Below are 27195 nucleotides of genomic sequence, written 5' to 3'. Positions count from 1 at the left end.
TCTCTCACATGTGGGCCTACCAGCTTTCTCCTGCTTGATTTGAAGCCGCTAGAATTATTGAGTATATGTACGTCCGAAACTCTGGCTCGTAAGACGTGTATACATGTATATGGCTGAAACAGTCAAAGGGTTAAGAATAGGCAAGTATTATTATCAGCTTTGTAGACTTTGTAGATTTGCAAGTATTATCATCAGCTTTGTAGACTAGTCCAACGTACTGACCACAGCCCGGCTGATCTGGCACCGACTTTAAGTATCTGTCCAGCTCCCTCTTGATAGCAGCCAGGGGCCTATTGGTAATTCTCCTTATGCTTGGTGGGAGGCTGTTGAACAGTCTTGGGCCACCCCGGCCACTTATGGTGCTTTCTCTTAGTGTACCGATGGAAATGGATATAGTTTCAGAGATGTGGGAGATGGCCATTGTGTTACCCACTTTATATTTTTTTTTATTAACACATTGGCTGTTTTCCATCAAGGTAGGGTGGCCCAAAAAAGAAAAACTTTCACCATCATTCACTCCATCACTGTCTTGCCAGAGGTGTGCTTACACTACAGTTATAAAACTGCAACATTAACCCTTAAACTATCCAAATGTAGATCTATGTTTGCTCACGTAGCGCTCCGAACGTAGATCTACGTTTTTTACGTTGTTTCTTATGGAGAAAAATCAAGGTCGGAGCTCTACGCGCGCAAATGTAGATCTACGTTTGGACAGTTTAAGGGTTAATACCCCTCCTTCAGAGTGCAGGCACTGTACTTGCCATCTCCAGGACTCAAGTCTGGCCTGCTAGTTTCCCCTGAATCCCTTCATAAATATTACCTTGCTTGCACTCCAACAGCATGTCAAGTCCTTCAGTATTTACAAAATGAAATACTATAGCTTATTCTTTCTTTCAACACACCGGCTGTATCCCACCGAGGCGGGGTGGCCCAAAAGGAAAAACGAAAGTTTCTCCTTTTGCATTTAGTAATATATACAGGAGAAGAGGTTACTAGCCCCTTGCTCCCGGCATTTTAGTCGCCTTCTACAACACGCATGGCTTACGGAGGAAGAATTCTGTTCCACTTCCCCATGGAGGTAAGAGGAAATAAACAAGAACAAGAACTAGAAAGAAAATAGAAGAAAACCCAAAGGGGTGTGTATATATATGCTTGTACATGAATGTGTAGTGTGACCTAAGTGTAAGTAGAAGTAGCAAGATATTACCTGAAATCTTGCATGTGTACGAGACAGAAAAAAAAAGACACCAGCAATCCTACCATCGTGTAAAACAGTTACAGGCTTCAGTTTTACATTCACTTGGCAGGACGGTAGTACCTCCCTGGGTACTTATAACATCGAATAATTCATAAGCGGTTGAAATTATTAATAGCAGATCCCCTTGAGGGCAGACTCTTGTTTGTGGTGGGGATTGTGTTTAATCCTAATACATATCTTTTTGAGGTTTTTAATAGTGTTTAATGGTTTGTTTCTTGTATTTCGTTATGGTATTATTACTTGTGTTTTACTACAGTAAATCCCTATTATATTTGGCTAGTGAGAATTCTTCAAGTGTGTTAAATTAGAATTATGATCAAAATCCACAGAAAAAACACTGAAGTCCTCTATTATATGCTTGATATACCAGTACTGGACACACAATTTACAATTGTACTACAGTAAACATTGAGTGAGCATAAATGAGTTAAAAATATTAATTACTCAGTAATTTTTTTTTTTTTTTTTTCAAAATTTTGTTATATTGAGGTCTGTTATATTGAATGTTTACTGTACTGTTTCATTGTGATGTACTGATAATTAATCTTTTTGCATAATTAATTAAATTAAATATTTTTCAGATTTGAAATGGCCTGTAGTATATTTAATCAAAAGCGTGTTGATGATGAAGAGACCATACGCTATTGGCTGTTTCCCCATCACAAGGATGGCACACCTGTGGTGGAGGAGACCAAGCTCGAAGAACTGACTGTTCAGATGCTTGCCCATCTTGCTCAATATACCCATCAGTATATATGGAACAACCAATCGTTCACTCTTAAAGTACAAAAGCAAGAAGTGTGTGACGAGGCCTCGGGTAAGCTTACAGGATTTAATACACTACCACAAAGTACATCCCTGACTTAGGAATGCCTTGGTTCCCTGAGTAATGATAATCTGCACTTATAAATCAAGTCTTTTTATTGCTTTTTAATTTTAATCTTAATTTTAGGTTGTACATATTGGGAAGGTGTGTAAAGGTAGAAAGTTGAAAGTGAACGTAGATAAGAGTAAGGTGATGAAGGTATCAAATGGTTTAGATAAAGAAAAATTGGATATCATATTGGAGGGAGGGAGTATGGAAGAAGTGAATGTGTTCAGATATTTGGGAACTGACTTGTCAGCAGATGGGTTTATGAAGGATGAGGTTAACCATAGAATTGATGAAGGAAAAAGGGTGAGTGGTACTTTGAGGTATTTATTATTATTTTTATTATCACACCGGCCGATTCCCACCAAGGCAGGGTGGCCCGAAAAAGAAAAACTTTCACCATCATTCACTCCATCACTGTCTTGCCAGAAGGGTGCTTTACACTACAGTTTTTAAACTGCAACATTAACACCCCTCCTTCAGAGTGCAGGCACTGTACTTCCCATCTCCAGGACTCAAGTCCGGCCTGCCGGTTTCCCTGAATCCCTTCATAAATGTTACTTTGCTCACACTCCAACAGCACGTCAAGTATTAAAAACCATTTGTCTCCATTCACTCCTATCAAACACGCTCACGCATGCCTGCTGGAAGTCCAAGCCCCTCGCACACAAAACCTCCTTTACCCCCTCCCTCCAACCCTTCCTAGGCCGACCCCTACCCCGCCTTCCTTCCACTACAGACTGATACACTCTTGAAGTCATTCTGTTTCGCTCCATTCTCTCTACATGTCCGAACCACCTCACCAACCCTTCCTCAGCCCTCTGGACAACAGTTTTGGTAATCCCGCACCTCCTCCTAACTTCCAAACTACGAATTCTCTGCATTATATTCACACCACACATTGCCCTCAGACATGACATCTCCACTGCCTCCAGCCTTCTCCTCGCTGCAACATTCATCACCCACGCTTCACACCCATATAAGAGCGTTGGTAAAACTATACTCTCATACATTCCCCTCTTTGCCTCCAAGGACAAAGTTCTTTGTCTCCACAGACTCCTAAGTGCACCACTCACTCTTTTTCCCTCATCAATTCTATGATTCACCTCATCTTTCATAGACCCATCCGCTGACACGTCCACTCCCAAATATCTGAATACGTTCACCTCCTCCATACTCTCTCCCTCCAATCTGATATTCAATCTTTCATCACCTAATCTTTTTGTTATCCTCATAACCTTACTCTTTCCTGTATTCACCTTTAATTTTCTTCTTTTGCACACCCTACCAAATTCATCCACCAATCTCTGCAACTTCTCTTCAGAATCTCCCAAGAGCACAGTGTCATCAGCAAAGAGCAGCTGTGACAACTCCCACTTTGTGTGTGATTCTTTATCTTTTAACTCCACGCCTCTTGCCAAGACCCTCGCATTTGTGGAGACAAAAAACGTTTTTCATGGAGGCTAAGAAGGGAACGTACAAAAGTATAGTGGTACCAACACTTACATGGGTGTGAAGCATGGGTTATAAATGCTGCAGCAAGGAGGAGGCTGGAGGCAGTGGAGATGTCGTGTCTAAGGGCAATGTGTGGTGTAAATGTTATGCAGAGAATTCATAGTGCAGAAATTAGGAGGAGGTGTGGAATTACTAAAAGTATTAGTCAGAGGACTGAAGAGGGGTTGTTGAGGTGGTTTGGTCATTTAGAGTTAATGGAACAAAGTAGAATGACTTGGAGAGGAATGGGACGGAAGATAGGTTAGGGATCGTCATTGAAAAGGTTGGAGGGAGGGGGTGAAGGAGGTTTTGTGGGTGAGGGGCTTGGACTTCCAGGAAGCATGCATGAAAGTGTTAGATATGAGCGAATGGAGATAAGTGGTTTTTGGGACTTGACGATCTGTTGAAGTGTGAGCAGGGTAATACTTTGTGAAGGGATTCAGGGAAACTGGTTAGCTGGACTTGAGTCCTGGAGGTGGGAAGTACAGTGTCTGCACTTTAACCTGTAAACGGTCCAAATGTATATACAGTGGTCTCTCGTTTTTCGTAGTTAATCCATTCCTGGAGTTGCTACTATTATCGAAATCTACGATTTGCGAATTAATTTTCCCCTAAGAAATAATGTAAATACAATTAATCCGTTCCTGACACCCAGAAGTATTAAAACAAAAATTTTTTACATGAAATATAGATGTAGTACATAAACAATACAATGGGAAATGTTGAATGAAACATTAACAGCATAACACTTACCTTTATTGGAGATTCTTCTTAGAGTATGGGAGACTGGAGGAGGAGAGAGATTGGATTGTTTACAGTTTGGAAGGGGAATCCCCTTCCATCAACACCTCAGATACCAATTGCTTTTCTGGGGTTGCTTCTCTTCTCTATTTCTTAATGCCACTAGGACCACCTTGAGAATCATTGGAATCCTGTCTCGCAAAATAACTGTGGAGAGAGCTCTGTTTCTGGTGTCTCTTTAACACTTCCCTAAAATGGCCCAAGACTTTGTCACTGTACATGATGCCAACCTAGCTTGCAACAACCTTGTCAGGGTGATGTTTCTCCATAAAGCTTTCCATCTTACCCCACATAGTAAAAATCTCTTTAATTTCTGAAGAAGGCACCTTCTTCCATCTCTCTTCCTCCTCCTTTGCAGCAAGATTCTGAGCTGCGATCTGTTGCTGTTCTTAAATTCAATCATATTTCTCACCTTCTTTACCACAGGCTTGGCACTAGGAGCTTTCTTTGGAGCCATGGTAGCTTATTTAGTACTTGCAAGCACTAAAATGAGTGGAATATTATGAAATATTTCGTAGGAGCACGTGAGGGGACCTTCGCTCACTGGTAAACAGTGCCAGACTGGCTGGGTAGGGGGGCCGCCCTGGCTCACACTGTGCGTATGCGTCCCGGACGAACTACTATTCGCGAGTCAACCTATGATCAGCGAGCCCATGTTTATACGAAAATATCCCTATGATTTCCGAAATCTAGGATTCCCGAGAACTACGAAAAGCGGGGGACCACAGTATACATTCTCTCCCGTAGTGCCCCAAATTTTTTGAGAAAAAAAAATAGTTTTTTAATAGGAAAAGAGCATATGGTACCTAGGCATCCCCAATTATTTTAATATGGTGCACAGTGAGTGCACACACCCATTCTCTCATGTCTAGGTGACTCAGGCTTATCGTGGCAATGTTGAATGTATGACAAATAAAACGTATATATACGTTTGGGGCACTAGCGGTAAAAACGTATATATATACGTTTGGACCATTTACGGGTTAATGGAGGGGTTTGGATATTGGCTGTTTGGAGGGACATCTAAACTGTCATATTTGAGCGCCTCTGCAAAAACAGTGATTATGTATGAATGACATTGAAAGTATTGAATGATAATTTTTTCTTTCTCTTTGTTTTTTTCTTTCTTTTTGGGTCGCCCTGCCTTGGTGGGAAATGGCTGACATGTTAAAAAAAAAATTGTTTGTGTGGCTATGAACACTGAGAGACCTATACAGTCAAGGTGCTCCATCAGTATCACAGCTACTACTACAAAGCAGGTACAGAAGGCACTATTATGAAAATAATTATTTCTTGAATGCTACTGTGGAATAATATGTGTGACTCCTAAGTATCCTGTGTGTTATTGTTTTCATTATGGTAAAATGATACTACATACACTATAACACACACTAATCTACCCTTACCTCACCTGTGGTATTTGTGCCAAGGGATCTACTACAGCTAATCATCTTAAACCATTAATAACCTATCAAAAAGCTGCTGTGCTGATTATCACCCATTCCTGTGCCAGACAATAATCCCCCTACTCTTCAAGAGTTTGAACTTACTAAATATACAAAATATACACTCATGTTTCTGTGACTGTTATATATGTAGAACATTCAACATTAATATAAACCCTCCCCTCAAACTCCTCCTTGATAGCTGAACCTAACCTACCATACAAGTGGGGCCCTACTATACTCTATATTGTAATAAACAGAATAGAGGAAATCAGCTCTAATATACATTACAGCCTCTCCTCACTTAACGACAGAGTTCCGTTCCTAAGACCACTTCGGTAAACAAATTCATTGCTAAGTATGGAATAGACTATAATGGTAGTGGGTTTGTGTCAACTATTTTTGATATTGTTTTAATGTCACCTTTGCACCATTTATAACATTTGTAGTATACTTTAAATGTTTATACAGTAGTGTACTATATATTGTAATAAACAGAATACATATAAGAAATCAGCTCTAATATACATTATATAGGTATGCATACTGGTCAGAGAATCTGTCATAAGTTTGAGTCGTCAGTAAACAAGCTTGTTGCTAAGTGAGGAGAGGCTGTATTTAGGTATGCATACTGATTAGAGAGCCCATCGTAAGTTCGAGTCGTTGGTGAGCTAGTACATCGCTAAGTGAGGAGAGGCTGTACTTATAATTGTACCACTCAATACCTGTGTCTAGTCTTAAGTAGTCTGTAAGCATAAGGACTGATCTGCCCAAAATTCAAATGCATGCTAGTGGCTTTCTTTGTGCTTATCAATACAGTGGACCCCCGCATAACGATATTATTTCAATCCAGAAGTCTGTTTGGGTGCCATTATAGACCGAATTTGTTCCCATAAGAAATATTGTGAATTAGATTAGTCCATTTCAGACCCCTAAAAATACACCTACAAAAGCACTTACAAAAATAAACTTACATAATTGGTCGAGTTGGGAGCTGATCGTTATCCGGGGGTCCACTGTATTTTATTACATGTAAGCTACATTTTTAATACTGCGCAAGAAAATAAAATGTTTGTTTGTTTTTGTTTTCTTGCTGTTCAGACATTGATGTCCATCATAGAAAGTCAGTGAGCACTGCCTGAGGTACATTACCAAGGTGGCTACTTTATAATTTTGGAAGAGAATCGAGCTAATCTTCAAACAACTACAAGTAATTTACCCAAACCCAGAACAAATTATATTTCATTACCTCGCAGCCTTATCTGAAATATTCTGATATTTATCATACAGTACTATGGAATTTATTTAAAAAAATAAGTATTCAAGTACAGTTTTTGCAGAAAGTGCATAATATGCACATCCACACAATCCCCTCTGCTCTTGTTCGATATCTGGCATAGTTGTTCACTGTGTACTGTACTCAGATTCCCAGTGCACTCTGCATGCCCTGGCCCAGCATGCTTCTTTCTGCCCTGTGGTCCAAAATATCCAGGAGCAATTAGCTTGTCTCCATGCATGGCACAAGGATGGGGAGCTGTATTGATGCCCAGGTCATGGTGATGGCCAGGGAGATGAACAGGCAGATGCTGAGGTATTTTACAGCAGATTTAAACGTGGACTAAAACCACTAAATACTAAGAAAATACATGAATGTAAACTGTAATAGTTATAAGTTTAATTGCAATTGTCGAAGACACATGAACTCCAATACAAGAATATTACAGAATGACTTTCCTATAATATAAAGAAACATTTTATTTCTATAAAGTGGAATACAGTTTTTTATAGTTAACCCTTTCACTGTCGAGACCCCAGCTCACAAACTTGCTCTCAGTGTTGAAGAATTTTTATAAAAAAGAAAAAAATATTTTTGCAAAATTATAGAAAATCTTTTCCCGATGGCAACGACACCAAAAGTATGAAATTTGATGGAAAACTTACAGAATTGAGCTCTCGCAAAGTTAACGGTCTCGGTGATATACATGTTTACGCATCGGCGATTTTGCCCACTTTAAGCCCTATTATCGGCCATTCCACTGTTCCAGTCAACCAAACTCATAGCTATTTTGCTAGAACTCCATTTGTTCTCTCGATCGTGTATAAGAAATCGCTCCTTTACCAATTTCAGAAATTGACAATTTGATCAATTTCATGCAAATTAAAAAAGATGCCAATTTCAAAATAAGGTCCAGAATAAACAATGCAGACATTCCTGGCACTAAAATAACATTTTCTCTGTTCATTAGTCACATCTCTAGGCCCCTCTTACATTACTCTTTCTTTCCATTTTGAATTTTTTTCACACAAAAAAATAGAAGATTTACTGTTATGTAGACTACCTCATTATTGTAAAAATGGTGTAAATAGTATCAGCACTTGTGAAAGAATATTACTCACCAGTTGATGTGTATTGGACGTGTGGCGTGATTTGTTTACTCATGAATATCAGCAAAAATTGAACATTTCCGCTACTTTGAGCTCAGTTTCAAGGTACTTTTCATCATGAAACCAATCAAAATCATCTCTATTTCTGTAATGTATTTTTCATTCTATAAAATGAGATCAAGAAAATGAGAATACAACCATAAATACGGTACAAAAACACACCTCATATTCGTTTTTTTTTAACCAAAAACACAGTCTGGGTTTTTCTTTCTCATTATGCAGTGTGGTGCAGGATTTTTTTAATGTTGCCCACTCTGACCATACAGACCCATTCTCTCACATGTAGGTCTACCAGCTTTCTCCTGCTAGATTTGAAGCCGCTAGAGCTGTGCTCTGATCTGTCCTTCACAGCCTGCTCTGATCTGTCCTTCACAGCCTGCTCTGATCTGTCCTTCACAGACTGCTCTGATCTGTCCTTCACAGCCTGCTCTGATCTGTCCTTCACAGCATGCTCTTATCTGTCCTTCCAGCCTGCTCTGATCTCTCCTTCACAGCCTGCTCTGGCCTCTCCTTTACAGCCTGCTCTGGCCTCTCCTTTACAGCCTGCTCTGGCCTCTCCTTTACAGCCTGCTCTGGCCTCTCCTTTACAGCCTGCTCTGGCCTCTCCTTTACAGCCTGCTCTGGCCTCTCCTTTACAACCTGCTCTGGCCTCTCCTTTACAGCCTGCTCTTATCTGTCCTTCCCAGCCTGCTCTGGTCTGTCCTTCACAATCTGCTCTGATCTGTCCTTCACAGCCTTCTCTGATCTGTCCTTCCCAGCCTGCTCTGATCTCACCTTCACAGTCTGCTCTGATCAGTCTTTCCCAGTCTGCTCTGGTCTGTCCTTCACAGTCTGCTCTGATCTGTCCTTCACAGCCTGCTCTGATTTGTCCTTCACAGCCTGCTCTGGACTCTTTTACAGCGTGCTCTGGTCTGTCCTTCTCAGCCTACTCTGGACTGTACTTCCTTGCATGCTTTGGCCTGCCCTTTCCTGCCAACTCTGGCCTGTCCTGCATCTGTGCCCTGTCTGCCTTGGTCTTCCTGCTTGCTGCCTGCCCTGCCAGCTCAGGCTTACCTGCCCTGCCCTGTAGTGGGTGGTCACTGTGCTCTTTGCATACATCAGTGTGGGTCATTGTGGGAATTACACCATGTACTATGAAAACAACAGACATGCTGTGCTTAACCCCTTGAGGGTCCGTGCCATAGTTCTATGGCATTGAAGCAAGGGTCAGTGCCAAAGTACTGTGTCATGAGCTCAGCTCACTCAGATAAGCTGTGAGTGGAAATTTATGCCTAGATATGAGAGAATGGGTCTATATGGTGAGTGCGCACTATATTTGACAAAATCCTCCTGCAGGCAGTGCATAATGAGAAAAAAACTGCGACTTTTTGGATTAAAACAGCAACTTTGCAGTGTATTTTCGTATGGTTTTATGGTAGTATTTGCGGTTTCTTAGCCTCATTTGATAGAAAGGAAGCTATACTACAGAACTATAGATGATTTTGATTGGTTTTAGGGATGAAAATAACTTAAAATTGAGCTCAAAGTAGCAGAAATGTTCAATTATTGCCGATGTACAAGAGTAAATAAATCACATCACGTGTCCAATACACGTTAAGTGGTGGGTCTAATGTACGCTCATGAAAGCACTGATATTTATACAATTATTACAATATTGCATAAAAATATATCTATTTTTTGGTGTGACTAAAAATAATGTGTGAATAAAAAATCAAAATGAAATACATGTGCATAGCCTGGAAACATAACTAATGAAGAGAGAAAATGTTATTTTAGTGCCAGGAATGTCTGCATTGTTTATTCTGAACCATATTTTGAAATTGGCATCTGTTGAAATTTGTGTGAAATTGGCCAAATGACCAGTTTCTGACCACTTTATTGGGTAGTTGAAATAGTTGGTTTGGCAGTTTCTTGTGCTCAGTTGATAAAATAGAACACATACTAGTGAAATAGCTAAGAATTTGGTCGACTGGAACAATGTAATTGGCTTAAAATAGGAGCCGAAGTTGGCAAAATCACCAATACATAAAAATCAGTGACTCGGCAAAATTCGCAAGAGCATAATTTCATCAATTTTCCATCAAATTTGGTACTTTTTATTTTATTACCTTCAGAAAATGATTCTATACTATTTCATAAGAAAAAAATAATTTTTTTTTTTTTTAAATTCTTGGACCCTGTGGACACTTCAGATTGAGGGTCTGGACCCTCAGGGTTAAGGTAGTGTTGAGTATCAGCATCTGTGTAAGACATTCTCTGGATGCTTGCTGCTGCAGGTATTGTTACACATGTGGCCTGCAGTAACAGCCTGGTTGATCAGGCCCTGATCCACTATGAGGCCTGATCACAGATTGGGCCGCAGGAGCGTTGACCCCCGAAACCCTCTCCAGGTATTCTCCTAGTAATACTGGTTCAGGGGTCACGTCATAGCTCCTGGCCCTGCCTCTTCACTGATCGCTGCTGTGAGGGGCCTGCTGTGCTTGGGAATGCATTCACTGTTGACTAGTCAACCATTCACTCCACATAGAATGCTGAAAGCATTAACCCTTTCAGGGTCGAGCAGGCCTCTCCTAAACTTGTTCTCAGGGTCGAAAATTTTTTGGAAAAAAAAAAAAATTATTTTTCTTATGAAATGATAGAGAATCTTTTCCCGATCACAATGACACCAAAAGTATGAAATTTGATGGAAAACTTAAGGAATTATGCTCTCGCGAAGCTAGCGGTCTCAACGATGTTTACGCATCGGCGATTTCGCCCACTTTGAGCCCTATTCTCGGCCAATTCCTGTGTACTAGTCAACAAAAATCATATTTCGCTAGAACTCCATTTTTTCTATTGAATGAGTACAAGAAACCATCTATTTATCAATTTCAACTATCCAGTAAAGTGGTTAGAAAATGGCAATTTTGCCAGTTTCACACAAATTTCAGAAGATGCCAATTTCCAAATAGGGTCAAGAATAAACAAGACAGACATTCCTGGCACTAAAATAACATTTCCTCTGTTCATTAGTCACGTCCCCATGCCCCTCTTACATTTCTTTTGCTTTCCACTGAATTTTTATTCTCTCAAAAAATAGAAGATTTACTGTTATGCAGAGTACTGCATTAGTGTAGAAATGGTATAAATAATATCAGCACACTTGTGAAAGAATATTAGACTCACCAGTTGACGTGTATTGGATGCTTGGCATGATTTGTTTACTTTTGAACTTTGGTAAAAATCGAACATTTCTGCTACTTTGAGCTTAATTTCAAGGTACTTTTCTTTGTGAAACCAATCAAAATCATCTCAGTTTCTGTAATATGTCTTCCTTTCTATAAAATAAGACCAGGAAAACTAGAATAAAACCATAAATACCATACAAAAATACAGTGCAAAGTCACTGTTTTAATCCAAAAACATGGTCAAAGTTTTTTTTCTCATTACACACTGTGTGCTGCAGAATTTTTTTTGTACTGTGCACACTGACTACATAGACCCATTCTTTCATACCTAGGCCTACCAGCTTTCTCTTGCTAGATTTGAAGGTGCTAGAATTTCGGCGTTCTGGTGCGTCAATAACCCTGGTGCGTAAGCCGTATTAGTATGTCGGAAACCCTGAAAGGGTTAAGAGATCTGTAATGCAGTCTATGCCACTTAGCTTTCACTCTTGTGGCCCCTGAAATTAAAAGTGCTGATAGTGTCAATTTAATTTTTTTTTTTTTTAACAAGTTTGCCATCTCCCACCAAGGTAGGGCAGCCCAAAAAAGAAGAAACACTTTCACCATCACTCACTCTACCAGTGTCATGCCAGAGGGGTTCTGATACTGCATTTCAGAATTGTAAATATCCCCACCCCTCCTTCAGAATGCAGGGACTGTACTTACCGCCTCCACAGCTCAAGTCTGGCTAACCAATTTCCCCGAATCCCTTCATAAATGTCACCTTGCGCACACTCCAATAGCATGTCAAGTCATAAAAACTTCTTGCCTCCACTCATTCCTATTTATTTTTACATTGCAACACTATTAGCACTTGTAATTTTTGGGGTTGCAACAGTGAAAGTTCTAAATGGCATAGACTGCATTACAGAGCTTCTGATGCTTTGAGCATTCTTAGCGGAGTAAATGGGTGACTCACCAATAGTGAATTTATTCACAAACACAGTTTACCCCTCACAGACATCATGTTCTAAAATCTCCAGCTTCATCTCACATTAGAGAAGAGATCTTGAATTTCTTGTGCATCATGGCTAGGAGATGTCTTGGTATGATACTGAGAAGCTATAATCATACCTGCAGTAGCAAGCACCCAAGGAATGTCATACATAGATGCTGATACTTGAACACTACCTTCAGCAAACCATGTCCATTGTGATGATACATGGTATCACTCCCACAATGACCACAGTGATGCATGCAAAGTCACAGTGACCACCCACTCCAGATTGCACGAGAGTGAATATGACCCACATACAATGAATTCCTGGTAGAAACAGGGTCACCAGATACAAACGTAATCTCGTGCAATGAACCCACATAAAGCATGGGAATAGTGTACTGTGCTTGGATAGAAGACTTAATATATATACAAGTCTTCAGTGTTAAGTAAAAGGACACAAGTGCAAATAATGTGACATTTTATTGTGGCAACATTTCACTCTCCAGGAGCTTTGTCAAGCCATTATGGCTTGACAGAGTGAAACATTGCCACGATAAAATGTTGCATTAGCTGCACTTGTGTCCTTTAACCTAACATATTGTTGGTAATTTTACCAACATTATTACCAATCTTGATCACCCAAATATGATGACAACACTTGTTGTTCAAGCACAAAACACTTAAAAAGTTTACAATTTTACTAAGATACAAGTAGAGTGGATAGGGGGGCAATGTGGCAGATGTTGCAGGTGTATGGTGTAGGAGGTAGGTTACTGAAAGCAGTGAAGAGTTTTTACGAGGATAGTGAGGCTCAAGTTAGAGTATGTAGGAAAGAGGGAAATTATTTCCCAGTAAAAGTAGGCCTTAGACAAGGATGTGTGATGTCACCGTGGTTATTTAATATATTTATTCATGGGGTTGTAAGAGAAGTAAATGCGAGGGTCTTGGCAAGAGGCGTGGAGTTAAAAGATAAAGAATCACACATAAAGTGGGAGTTGTCACAGTTGCTCTTTGCTGATGACACTGTGCTCTTGGGAGATTCTGAAGAGAAGTTGCAGAGATTGGTGGATGAATTTGGTAGGGTGTGCAAAAGAAGAAAATTGAAAGTGAATACAGGAAAGAGTAAGGTTATGAGGATAACAAAAAGATTAGGTGATGAAAGATTGGATATCAGATTGGAGGGAGAGAGTATGGAGGAGGTGAATGTATTCAGATATTTGGGAGTGGACGTGTCAGCGGATGGGTCTATGAAAAATGAGGTGAATCATAGAATTGATGAGGGGAAAAAGGTGAGTGGTGCACTTAGGAGTCTGTGGAGACAAAGAACTTTGTCCTTGGAGGCAAAGAGGGGAATGTATGAGAGTATAGTTTTACCAACGCTCTTATATGGGTGTGAAGCATGGGTGATGAATGTTGCAGCGAGGAGAAGGCTGGAGGCAGTGGAGATGTCATGTCTGAGAGCAATGTGTGGTGTGAATATAATGCAGAGAATTCGTAGTTTGGAAGTTAGGAGGAGGTGCGGGATTACCAAAACTGTTGTCCAGAGGGCTGAGGAAGGGATGTTGAGGTGGTTCGGACATGTGGAGAGAATGGAGCGAAACAGAATAACTTCAAGAGTGTATCAGTCTGTAGTGGAAGGAAGGCGGGGTAGGGGTCGGCCTAGTAAAGGTTGGAGGGAGGGGGTAAAGGAGGTTTTGTGTGCGAGGGGCTTGGACTTCCAGCAGGCATGCGTGAGCATGTTTGATAGGAGTGAATGGAGACAAATGGTTTTTAATACTTGACGTGCTGTTGGAGTGTGAGCAAAGTAACATTTATGAAGGGGTTCAGGGAAACCGGCAGGCCGGACTTGAGTCCTGGAGATGGGAAGTACAGTGCCTGCACTCTGAAGGAGGGGTGTTAATGTTGCAGTTTAAAAACTGTAGTGTAAAGCACCCTTCTGGCAAGACAGTGATGGAGTGAATGATGGTGAAAGTTTTTCTTTTTCGGGCCACCCTGCCTTGGTGGGAATCGGCCAGTGTGATAATAAAAAAAAAAATAACAAGTAGAGTAGCACTTATTATGACTTAATGAAATAGCTTTGATAAACTTTGTTCAGTGTACTGTATAGTATTATTATTCAAAAAAGAAAAGTATATTCTGCACAAGGATACAGTTGTATTACAGAGATTCATTGAACATTGGTTGTATCATACATTTAACCCATAAACGGTCCAAGCAGATCTACGTTCACATGTGTAGTGCTACAAAAGTAGATTAAGCTTTTTTTTACATATTTTCAAATACAGTGGACCCCCGGTTAACGATATTTTTTCATTCCAGAAGTATGTTCAGGTGCCAGTACTGACCGAATTTGTTCCCATAAGGAATATTGTGAAGTAGATTAGTCCATTTCAGACCCCCAAACATACACGTACAAACGCACTTACATAAATACACTTACATAATTGGTCGCATTGGGAGGTGATCGTTAAGCGGGGGTCCACTGTATAACAAAAAAAAAGTAGATCAAAATTTTTTTTACACATTTTCAAATGTAGAAAAACAAAAAGAAGATCTACTTTTTTTACATACAGTGGACCCCCGGTGTTCGATGGCATCGGTATTCGATAAATCCGGTATTCGATGCATTATATCGCAAAAAAATTTCCTCAGTATTCGATTGAAAACCCGGTATTCGATACGATTCGTACAAGACCTGTCCACGTGTGGCCTGAACTGCCCTGTGTGTGCCAGTGTTTACAAGCCAGCCAGTGTGCGTGCATCTAAGGATACATTGGTGCATTCCATATTATCCATATTATCACTGTGTTTGGTGCTTGTTTCTGCAAAATAAGTCACCATGGGCCCCAAGAAAGCTTCTAGTGCCAACCCTGTGGTAAAAAGGGTGAGAATTAGTATGGAAATTAAGAACGATTTTGAAGGGTTTGGGGCTAACCCTGAGAAGCCTATGCCAGTTGTGGACTCCATTGTGCCTACTTTAAAAATTAAGGAAATGTGTGCACAGTGGGTTGAAGTGCAAACCTTTATGGATGAAAATCACCCTAACCCAGCTATTGCAAGCCTTGCTGGTGACTATTACAATGACAATGTTGTGGCCCATTTTAGACAAATCGTAAAGGAACGGGAGGTACAGAGCTCTATGGACAGATTTGTTGTGCGACAGAGGTCCAGTGACTCTCAAGCTGGTCCTAGTGGCATTAAAAGAAGAAGGGAAGTAACCCCGGAAAAGGACTTGCTACCTCAAGTCCTAATGGAAGGGGATTTCCCTTCTAAACACTAACACCTCTCCCCTCCTCCCATCCCGTCAATCATCACCAGATCTTCATTAAAGGTAAGTGTCAATTATTTTATTGTTATTGTAATTATTCTATTGCATTAAACTTAATATTTCATGTAGTAAAATTTTTTTTTTCAGACTTTTGGGTGTCTTGCACGGATTAATTTGATTTCCATTATTTCTTACGAGGAAAATTGATTCGGTTCTCGATATTATCGGTATTCGATGAGCTCTCAGGAACGGATTAATATCGAATACCGGGGGTCCACTGTACTTTCAAATGTTGAAAAAACGTATATATATGTTTGGACCGTTTACTGGTTAAAAACCCATAATTATGCAGTTCATATTAGGAAGACTTAAGTTTACACATGACTTATTTAAAAATAATTTTTATAACATAGTTTATTTGTATGCTAAATGTAACATAGCAAAGTTGCCCAAAGATAAGGTTATTAAGCAGACTAATCATTCTGAGTAATAGAACTTATTATTATGACAGCAATAATGCCAAAAAGAAGAGACAGCACATAAACAAAAATTGGTAGAAATATATCGAAGGTGTAAGATGACAGTTAAATTTTAAGAACTTGTGCTTATTTTATTATACACTTATCTTTTGTCAGCCATGACCTAATGCTATGTATACAGTGCCCACGAAAACAATCCAGACCTCCCTTTTATTGTTATGAAAATCATTACAAAGCGACAATGTAAACATTATACAACGAAAGCTGTAATATCTGGTATTTACATTAATATTTTTTTTGTATCCCCACCCCTGGCCTTGATGACCATTTGAAGCTCTTTGGACATGATTTCGCTCAGATTCCAGAAGTAATCAATGGATAACTGGTTGACCCAAATGTCCTTATCTCCTGCTGAGACATGATACGGATGAAATGTGGCAGGATTCCATCTTCTTTTTCATGACATTCCTGGCATTCTCAATAGGACTGACTGAGGTCTGGACTTTTTCCTGGCCACTATAGAACCTCAATATTTTCCTCAGCAAGCTACTTGGGTACTTTTTTGGCCTTGTGACAAGGGATGCTATCATGCATGAAGGTGATGCAGCCATTAATTTAGAAAATATTCAGCAGATGGCTCTTGAGAATGGTGATCCAGCAGTCAGTACTGTATATATACATGTATCTTCTTTTTTTACCACACAAGCCATTTCCCAACAAGGTAGAGTCATATGTTATGCTGTATGTTGTATTTCATTATTTTTTTTAGTAACACATTGGCCATCTCCCACCAAGGTAGGGTGGCTCGAAAAAGAAAAACTTTCATCATCATTCACTCCATCACTGTGTTGCCAGAGGTGCACTTACACTACAGTTATAAAACTGTAACATTAACACCCTTCCTTCAGAGTGCAGACACTGTATGTTGTACATATAGCACAAATGATATACAGAATACTTTGTCTTTGACATAGGTGTGCTTGGTCCTCACGTGAGTGGTGTAACAGTGGTGGGAGACTTACTGGAAGATGAATGGTTCATTGTCTTCCTCCTCCTCACCCTCACACGAGACTTCCCAGGGTTAGTGTGTAGGTAAGTACAACACATCTTTATCAAGTATTATTCAACATTTTTGTCGTCTTATTAATTTCGTAAGAGTCTGATACAGCTGTACTTTTTTTTGTTACGTTGATATGTGATCACTGGTACCTCTTGTACTCTGGAAAGTGATTAGTGGTACCTCCTGTACTCTGGAAAGTGATTACTGGTGCCTCCTATACTATGGAGAGTGATTAGTGGTACCTCCTGTACCCTGGAGTGATTAGTGGTACCTCCTGCACTCTGGAGAGTGATCAGTGGTACCTTCTGTACTCTGGAGAGTGATTAGTGGTACCTCCTTTACTATGGAGAGTGATTAGTGGTACCTCCTGTACTCTGGAAAGTGATTAGTGGTCTACCTGGAGTCTCCCTGGAGGGTATTCCGGGGATCAACGCCCCCATGGCCCAGCCCCCAACCAGGCCTCCTGGTGGATCAGGGCCTGATCAACCAAGCTGTTAATGCTGGTCGAACATAGTCCAACGTACAAACCACAACCCGGCTGATCCATCACCGACTTTGAGCATCTGTCCAGCTCCCTCTTAAAGGCAGCCAGGGGCCTATTGACAATTTTCCTTATGCATGGTGGGAGGCTGTTGAACAGTCTTGGGCCCCGGACACTTAGGGTGTTGTCTCTTTGTGTACTATTGGTGCCCCTACTTTTCACTGGGGGTACCTCCTGTACTCTGGAGAATGATCACTGGTACCTCCTGTACTCTAGAGAGTGAATCATGCAACTCAGCCTACAAAACAAATGTCAGAATATCACTGGCTCATGACCCTCAGTAATGTGACCGACACATAAATGTAAACAGTAAGGGTTTTGGTGCTATAGAGAGTGGTCTTAGTAGTGACCAGTGAAGAGGCAGGGCCAGGAGCTGTGGCTCATTCCCTGCAACCCCATTTAATTGAGCTGGGATTTTACTGTTGTGCTCTCTCAGCTTCCTTGCTGGTTCTGCATTTTCTGTATATAAGTAAAAGTGCCACAGGCTTGAGTTTGTGCATTACTGCATGTGTGTTAAGCCTTTTGCTGTCTGTTATGTAGATCTGTGTTATAAATGCCAGTGTTGCTCACGTTGATTTATGTTTTAAGTGCCCTCAAATATGCTTTGAGTAATGAATTTTGGTATAGATATGAGACATGGAAGTGTACAAAAACAACCTGCCCCACACGGTGAACGATTGGTAAAGCAAACATCGGATCTTGCGTTTGTTTGAAAACAATGATTTTAGGTGTTTTCTAGGATGTTTTTTATGGTTTTATTGACCTTTTTTTGTATCACTTAATAGAATGGTTTCTGGACTGAAATAGGGCTCAAGCTAGTGGAAATACAGTGGACCCCCGCATAACGATTACCTCTGAATGCGACCAATTATGTAAGTGTATTTATGTAAGTGCGTTTGTATTTGTATGTTTGGGGGTCTGAAATGGACTAATCTACTTCACAATATTCCTTATGGGAATAAATTCGGTCAGTACTGGCACCTGAACATACTTATGGAGTGAAAAAATATCGTTAACCGGGGGTCCACTGTATTATGTTTTTGACAATTTACCTGTTGTATGGGTTTTCACTAGTCATCGTCAATTATTGGGATGCTCTAAAACATGACTGATCATTCCTAGTTATATTTATGAAAATAGGGCAAATCTTTTATTTCTTTTATGGAGAGTGATTCAAAATGGAGGGTAAGTATATTACAGGAGAAGCCTGGGGATGTGTTTAATGAACAGAGGATAGGTTGCTTTAGTGGTTGGAATGCATACATTGTTTATTTTGTTCATACATGGTTTATTTTTTAAATTGGAGTTTAATGAATATTGTGTAAAATTGGCCAAATTACTTCCGTGCACTCTATAGCATAGTTCTGATAGTCGAATGGGTATTTTTTGTGCTCAATCCATAGAATGGAAGGCATGCTAGCACAATAGCTAAGAATTTGTTCAAATTAAGTAATGTTATTGTCTTAACCCTTAAACTGTCCAAACGTAGATCTACGTTTTTTCATCATTTGAAAGTATGTAAAAAAATCGTAGATCTTTTTTTTTTTTTTTTACATTTGAAAGCGTGTAAAAAAAAAAAAAACTTTGATCTACTTTTCTTTTTTGTTATATACGTGTATTTGAAAATATGTAAAAAAAACGTAGATCTAGTTTTGGAGCACTACGCATGTGAATGTAGATCTGTGTTTGGACAGTTTAAGGGTCAAAATAGGTGAAATTGCCAATATATAAATTGTACCCAGATGGCCATCACCTTTCATATTTTTTTAGTGCCATTACTATCAGAAAAAAGATTGTCTACCACTAAGATTCTTTTTTTTTTTTTTTAAATTATGACACTGTCTCAACACTTAATTTCAGCAGTTTTTGTTTTAATGTACTGGCTATCTCTCACCAAAGTAGGGTAATGGGAAAAAGAAGAAATACTTCAGCCATCATTCCATCACTTGTCTTGCTGTAGGCATTATGACAATACTTCTCAGTTGCTCCTTCAACTGCAGTATCACCACCCCTCCTTCAGGCACTATGCTTCCCATCTCTATGACTCATGTCAGGCACTATGCTTCCCATCTCTAGGACTCATGTCAGGCACTGTGCTTCCCATCTCTAGGACTCATGTCAGGCACTGTGCTTCCCATCTCTAGGACTCAGTCTGGTTTCCTTGAATGCCTTCATAAATTTAACCTTGCTCATACTCCAGCAGCAATCATAGTACTAGAGGGAGAGAGCACAACTTTGTAGTACCCACAGTTGTGGCCAGGCTTCAAATACCTTTTATTGTACAGCAAAAAAGGAATGGAACAGACTGCCTGCACATGTCAAAGCCAGTCATAGCATGAACCAGTTCAAGAAGAGAGCCAAAAGGTACCTAATGAATGAAGTGACAGAAAGGGAAGAGAATGACTTTTTATTTTATTAGCTAACACACGTGTAAATATAAATAACTCGTTTTACCTTATTCCTAGTCTATCTCCTTCATTACGTAGTATCTCCTTTATAGTATAATAATAAGGTATTAAAAGAACCCCAATGGAAATAAGTCACTTTGACCTTTTTGGGTTATCCTAGGTTCTCTACACATATGCTACTATGTATGATAATCTGTGTAACTGTATTTGTGTTTACTTGAATAAGCTTACTTATGTTAAGTCATAAAAAACACTTAACTCCACTCACTCCTATCTAATATGCTCACACATGCCTATTGGATGTCCAAGCCCTTCACTTATGAAACCTCTTTTATCCTCTCTCTCCCACTTTTCCTAAGACGACTTCTACCCTATCTTCCCACACTATAGATTTATACTCTCTCCAAGTCATCCTATTTTCCTCCACTGCCTCTAAATATCCACACCACCTCAACAACCCCAGTTCATCCCTCTCAATAATACTTTTAGTAAACCCGCACTTCCTTCTGATCTCCAAACTATGAATTCTCTGCATGACATTCACCTCACACATTGCCCTCAGACACAACATCTCCACTTCCTCCAGCGTTCTCTTTGCTGCAACATTTAAAACCCATGCTTTACGCCCATATTAGAGTGTCCGGCTTCATCGGGACCTGTAGGGTGCCGTACTAGTGATTTTGCCAGATTACAGAGTGGTTAGATTAAAATACACTTAACCCAATGGCAGTATTTATGCATTGGTGATTTCACCCACTTTACACCCTGTTTTTGGCCTATTCCATTGTTCCAGTCTACCAAACTCATAGCTATTTCACTAGTATTCCTTCTATTCTGTCAATTGAGTACAAGAAACTGCCCATTCACTTCAACTACCCAATAAAGACGTCAGAAATCAGTAATTTGCCCAATTTCGCACAGATCTAAAAGGCTGCCAATTTCAAAATATGGTCCAGAATAAACAATGCAGACATTCCTGGCACAAAAGTAACATTTTCTCTGTTCATTAGTTACATCTCTAGGCCCTTCTTATATTACTCTTGCTTTCCATTTTGAATTTTTATTCACAAAAAAAAAATAGAAGATTTACTGGTATGCAGACTACTGTATTATTGTAATAATTGAGTAAATAATGTCAGCCCATTTATGACTGTGTATTAGACCAGTCAGTTAAAAATAGGAGAGGAGAGTTATTAAATGGAGAGTTAGATGTATTGGGAAGATGGAGGGAATATTTTGAGGAATTGTTAAATGTTGATGAAGATAGGGAAGCTGTGATTTCATGTATAGGGCAAGGAGGAATAACATCTTGTAGGAGTGAGGAAGAGCCAGTTGTGAGTGTGGGGGAAGTTCGTGAGGCAGTAGGTAAAATGAAAGGGGGTAAGGCAGCTGGGATTGATGGAATAAAGGTAGAAATGTTAAAAGCAGGTGGGGATATAGTTTTGGAGTGGTTGGTGCTATTATTTAATAAATGTATGGAAGAGGGTAAGGTACCTAGGGACTGACAGAGAGCATGCATAATTCATTTGTATCAAGGCAAAGGGGACAAAAGAAAGTGCAAAAATCATATAGGGGGATAAGTCTGTTGAGTATACCTGGTAGAGTTGTTATTGAAAGAATTAAGAGTAAGACGGAGAATAGGATAGCAGATGAACAAGGAGGCTTTAGGAAAGGTAGGGGGTGTGTGGACCAGGTGTTTACAGTGAAACATGTAAGTGAACAGTATTTAGATAAGGCTAAAGAGGTTTTTGTGGCATTTATGGATTTGGAAAAGGCATATGACAGGGTGGATAGGGGGGCAATGTGGCATATGTTGCAGGTGTATGGTATAGGAGGTAGGTTACTGAAAGCAGTGAGGAGTTTTTACGAGGATAGTGAGGCTCAGGTTAGAGTATGTAGGAAAGAGGGAGATTATTTCCCAGTAAAAGTAGGCCTTAGACAAGGATGTGTGATGTCACCGTGGTTGTTTAATATATTTATAGATGGGGTTGTAAGAGAAGTAAATGCGAGGGTCTTGGCAAGAGGCGTGGAGTTAAAAGATAAAGAATCACACACAAAGTGGGAGTTGTCACAGTTGCTCTTTGCTGATGACACTGTGCTCTTGGGAGATTCTGAAGAGAAGTTGCAGAGATTGGTAGATGAATTTGGTAGGGTATGTAAAAGAAGAAAATTAAAAGTGAATACAGGAAAGAGTAAGGTTATGAGGCTAACAAAAAGATTAGGTGATTAAAGATTGGATATCAGATTGGAGGGAGAGAGTGTGGAGGAGGTGAATGTATTCAGATATTTGGGAGTGGACGTGTCAGCAGATGGATCTATGAAAGATGAGGTGAACCATAGAATTGATGAGAGGAAAAGGGTGAGTGGTGCACTTAGGAGTGTGTGGAGATAAAGAACTTTGTCCTTAGAGGCAAAGAGGGGAATGTATGAGAGTATAGTTTTACCAACACTCTTATATGGGTGTGAAGCATGGGTGATGAATGTTGCAGCAAAGAGAATGCTGGAGGTAGTGGAGATGTCATGTCTGAGGGCAATGTGTGGTGTGAATATAATGCAGAGAATTCGTAGTTTGGAAGTTAGGAGGAGGTGCGGGATTACCAAAACTGTTGTCCAGAGGGCTGAGAAAGGGTTGTTGAGGTGGTTCGGACATGTAGAGAGAATGGAGCGAAACAGAATGACTTCAAGAGTGTATCAGTCTGTAGCGGAAGGAAGGCAGGGTAGGGTTTGGCCTAGGAAAGGTTGGAGGGAGGGGGTAAAGAAGGTTTTGTGTGTGAGGGGCTTGGACTTCCAGTGGGCATGCGTGAACATGTTTGATAGGAGTGAATGGAGACAAATGGTTTTTAATACTTGACGTGCTGTTGGAGTGTGAGCAAAGTAACATTTATGAAGGGATTCAGGGAAACCGGCAGGCCGGACTTGAGTCCTGGAGATGGGAAGTACAGTGCCTGCACTCTGAAGGAGGGGTGTTAATGTTGCAGTTTAAAAACTGTAGTGTAAAACACCCTTCTGGCAAGACAGTGATGGAGTGAATGATGGTGAAAGCTTTTCTTTTTCGGGCCACCCAGCCTTGGTGGGAATTGGCCAGTGTGTTAATAATAAAAATAAAAAATGTGCAACACTAGGGTAACTTTAATGAGGAGACATTTTGCCACACAGTGTCTTCATCATTCCAGTACAACGGAGAATGGTGAAGAACAGGAGGAGTTTGAGGTAAAAGTCCCTCAGACTTGAGTCGATGTAATCAGTGCATCAATCTTGAAAAGAACACAGGGAATTCTTCACTTGCCTAACCTTTAGGCATGACCTACTTCCACATTTGGATTTGACAAATGTGATACCACCTACGACTGCTTCACCTCACTTACCTACAATATACAGTACAAGCCGCCACTTTGCACATATGCTGTATTGTTTTCAAGATTGACGGACTGATTACATCGACTCAAGGCTGAGGGAAAGATTATCTCAATCTCCTCCTGTTCTTGATCATTCTCCTTTGTATGGACTGATGAAGTCACTGTGTGGCAAAACGTTTCCTCATTAAAGATGCCCAAGTGTTGCTCAAGTGTCTGATTTATCAAATTGGAATTTGTTGAACTTTTTGAAAAAGTTACCAAATGACTAACTTTAGGATTGTTCTTGTATTGAATGAGCTGTTTCTTGAGTTCAGTCCATGGAACACATGGCAAAATAACCAGGAATTGGGTCAGCCTGAGAAATGGAATTGACCTACAATAGGCCTCAAATTGGACAAAATCTCAGCTACATCAAGTGCTTCTGACCTCCATCTTTACATTTGTGTAATTCTATAAATTTTTCATTAAATTTCACTTTTTTGGTGTCTGGTCTTGTCCATTGCCTATATCCACCAGAAACACTTAAAAAGTATGCAGACATCTTTTTCACAGGAAAAATCATAGCTCTTGGAAGTAAGTACAAAGAGTTGATGTTGTAAATGATTGTTACAACCCCGACAACCATAACGGTGCCCTGTGGCTTGGTGACTAAAGCTCTCGTTTCACACGGTGAGTGTCTGTATTCGATTCCCATTGAGGGTAGAAACATTGGTTGTCTGTGTTCACCGATCAGTAAAATGGGTACCTGGGAGTTAGTCAACTGGTGTGGGCCGCATCCTGGGACAAAACTGACCTAATTTGCCCAAAATGTTCTGCATAACAAGTGGCTTTCTATATACAGTGGAACCTCAAAAATCGAACTGCTCCCAACACGACCAATTATGTAAGTGTATTTTTGTAAGTGCTTTTATAAGTGTATTTTTGAGGGTCTGAAATGGACTAATCTAATTTGCATTATTCCTGATGGGAATAAATTCATTCGGTAAAGGCACTCGAACAGCCTTCTGGACCAAAGAAAGTTCGATATTTGAGGTTCCACTGTAGTAGTATGTCATTGATGTCAGCTAGGCCTGTATACCTTGTACATGTATACTTGTAGTAAATAAAGATATTATTACATGTATTATTATTATAATTGAAGCTGGGTGAATACCAAGCAACTGGCTCAATCTCTTACAAAATGATGAAAACAAAAAGAGCTCTTACCACTTCCAACCAATAAAAATGTTCAGTGTGATCTTGTGTATGCAACAAAAGATGACAACACTGCAATCAGTGTGACAGAGAAACTATCCATTGCATACTTGAGAAAGCTGAGTCTGAAGTATTTGTACATCTTAAAGATGTAATTCATGAAGATCATGTAAAGACCGCATTCATTTTGTCTAATGACACTGACAGTTTGGCGATTGCAGTGTCACAAGTGCAACTAATGTGACATTTATTGTGGCAACGTTTCGCTCTCCAGGAGCTTTATCAGGCTCACTCTGAGCCTTTATATACCCTCTGTGTCCATGTATTGTTTGTAATGGCTTGATAAAGCTCCTGGAGAGCGAAACATTGCCACAATAAATGTCACATTAGTTGCACTTGTGTCCTTTTACTTTACATATTGTCGGTAATTCTACCAACTTTATTACGATTGCAGTGTCGTTTATCAGTCATCTAAAATGGTTTGAACTGCTAAGGTAGTGGCTTTTATTTGAACTTGGTAACCTATCTATGATCTTGTGGAAACTATTGACACTTCCAAGAACAATGTTTCCTCTTCTTTCTACTAATACTGTTTCCCCCTCACGTTACACTGTCCCCCTCCCCCCTCGTATACATTCTGGCTTCCCTTTGCGCTTTTGTGACTAGTTAATGATCCAAGTTGAACCAAAACATCATTATTTTTTCTGTGTGTGGGTTTCTTGTGTATTCATTGCTTGAAACATTGTTTCTGCCTTCAAAGATAAAAGTAAAAAATTCCTTCCTTCAAACTTGGAATGTCTTCCATGAAGTAAGAGAGTCAGCAAGCTGGCAAACATTTGCAGGTGAAAGAGATATGCATCTGTTAGTGAGATTGGTCATACTACTGCATGACAGGTCATCTGCTTTGACAAATGTTGATGAGGTAAGAGAATCATTGTTTATGCAGAAGAGGAAGTGCAACCTTGGTGCTTACAAGAGCAGCTCTGTTGCAGCATACATATAGAACAGCTTAGCACTCTATTGCTCAGAAGCTAGTGCTGCCCTTCACCAGGCAGTTGGTCATGGAGAAAAATTATTAGGGAACATGGAATGTGTTGCATGTCTGGGCTGGCAGTGCTCTCGCCTCACACACTGAGCGTACTTGGTTCAATTCATTCCTGGCATGGGTGGAAACATTGGGTATATTTAATTACACCTGCTGTTTCTGTTCAGTTTGCAGTAAGTAGGTACTTGGGTGTTAGTCCACTAGTGTGGATCGCATCCTGGGGAACAAGATTAAAAGGACTCCCAATGGAAATAAGACAAGACAGTTCTTGATGATGCACTGACTTCCTTGGGTTATCCTGGGTGGCTTACCCTTCCCTGGGTTAAAAATCCAAACAGTTCTTATCTTATTTTATCACTAGACTAACCTGAACTCGGTATCTGAAGGATAAAAGGAACTTTACAAATGCCCTTGCAAACTAGTCATGCTCCTGATGCACATCATATCTGCCATGCATGTCAGCTTGTAGCTGTCCATATGAAGTAGATATCTAGTAATACAGGAATACCTTTCTACTTCAGCACTTCACTTTTGACGGCTTCGCTAAGAAGGCACTCTTCAATTATATTCGTGTTTATTATTATCAGCGGTAACGTGCACATCAGGTTAGCAATACAGCACTGCAGTATTTTTTATTTATTATTTTTACTCTTGCATAATTTTTTTTTAGGACTCGTGCTATTGGGCACTTAATAAATGATAGTATAAACATACTTTAAAGTCTGTGATTTGCTTTAAGGCAATATTCACTTAACGTTGGTGGTCTGGAGCCTAGTCCACAGTATTGGTGAGGCTTGGCTGTATATACCTTGGTGTGACTACTTTTAGCATATATTCATGTTGCATGCCTGGAAAAGATATATTTATTAGAACATAGAAAACACATATGAAGATGTGTGATTTTAATACAATTGTGACATAATGAATGTGTGAAGTGAATCTATGCTAATTTATTATATTTCTCTAATAAAATGTCCTAAATTCACATTCTTCTGGTTTCTACATTACGATATTTTTTTGGTTTTATTCATAAAATGTAAAAAATTGTACATTCTCTTGTGTTTTATTTAGATAATAATAAATGCAATGCGAACTTTTTCATTACATATATGGCGAGTATCTTGAATTTTACCGCCATTTTGAAAATTCTGAATGGTTAAAATCTTTTCCAAAAATTATATTCTTGGACAATATTTGTGCCAACTTTCAAGGTTTTATCTCATCTTCAACAATTATTCTGATTATAAAGTAAACTAGTACAGCCTCTCCTCACTTAATGGCGGGGTTCCATTCCTAAGAGTAGGTCGGTAAATAAATTGGTCGTTAAGTGAGGAGCATACTATACTGGGAGTGGGTTTGTGTTATCCATCTTTAGATATTTTTTTAA

At 39.8% G+C, this 27195-nt stretch overlaps 1 protein-coding gene across 1 annotated transcript in view; it reads left to right on the top strand.

The window, feature by feature from the left end:
• Positions 1-27195, top strand: part of ecd (ecdysoneless cell cycle regulator) — a 790101-nt gene that overhangs the window by 6180 nt on the left and 756726 nt on the right. Inside the window, exons 2-3 of the mRNA XM_070104760.1 lie at positions 1840-2075; positions 17179-17296. Coding sequence (XP_069960861.1) covers positions 1847-2075; positions 17179-17296 — 347 coding nt within the window. The 5' untranslated portion in view covers positions 1840-1846. The remainder of the gene's footprint in view (positions 1-1839; positions 2076-17178; positions 17297-27195) is intronic.

This window comes from Cherax quadricarinatus, chromosome 94 (assembly GCF_038502225.1).
Source record: "Cherax quadricarinatus isolate ZL_2023a chromosome 94, ASM3850222v1, whole genome shotgun sequence".
Classification (NCBI taxonomy): Eukaryota; Metazoa; Arthropoda; class Malacostraca; order Decapoda; family Parastacidae; genus Cherax; species Cherax quadricarinatus.
The sequence above is the reverse complement of the archived record's forward strand: the minus strand, read 5'-3'. Positions and strand labels throughout refer to the sequence as shown.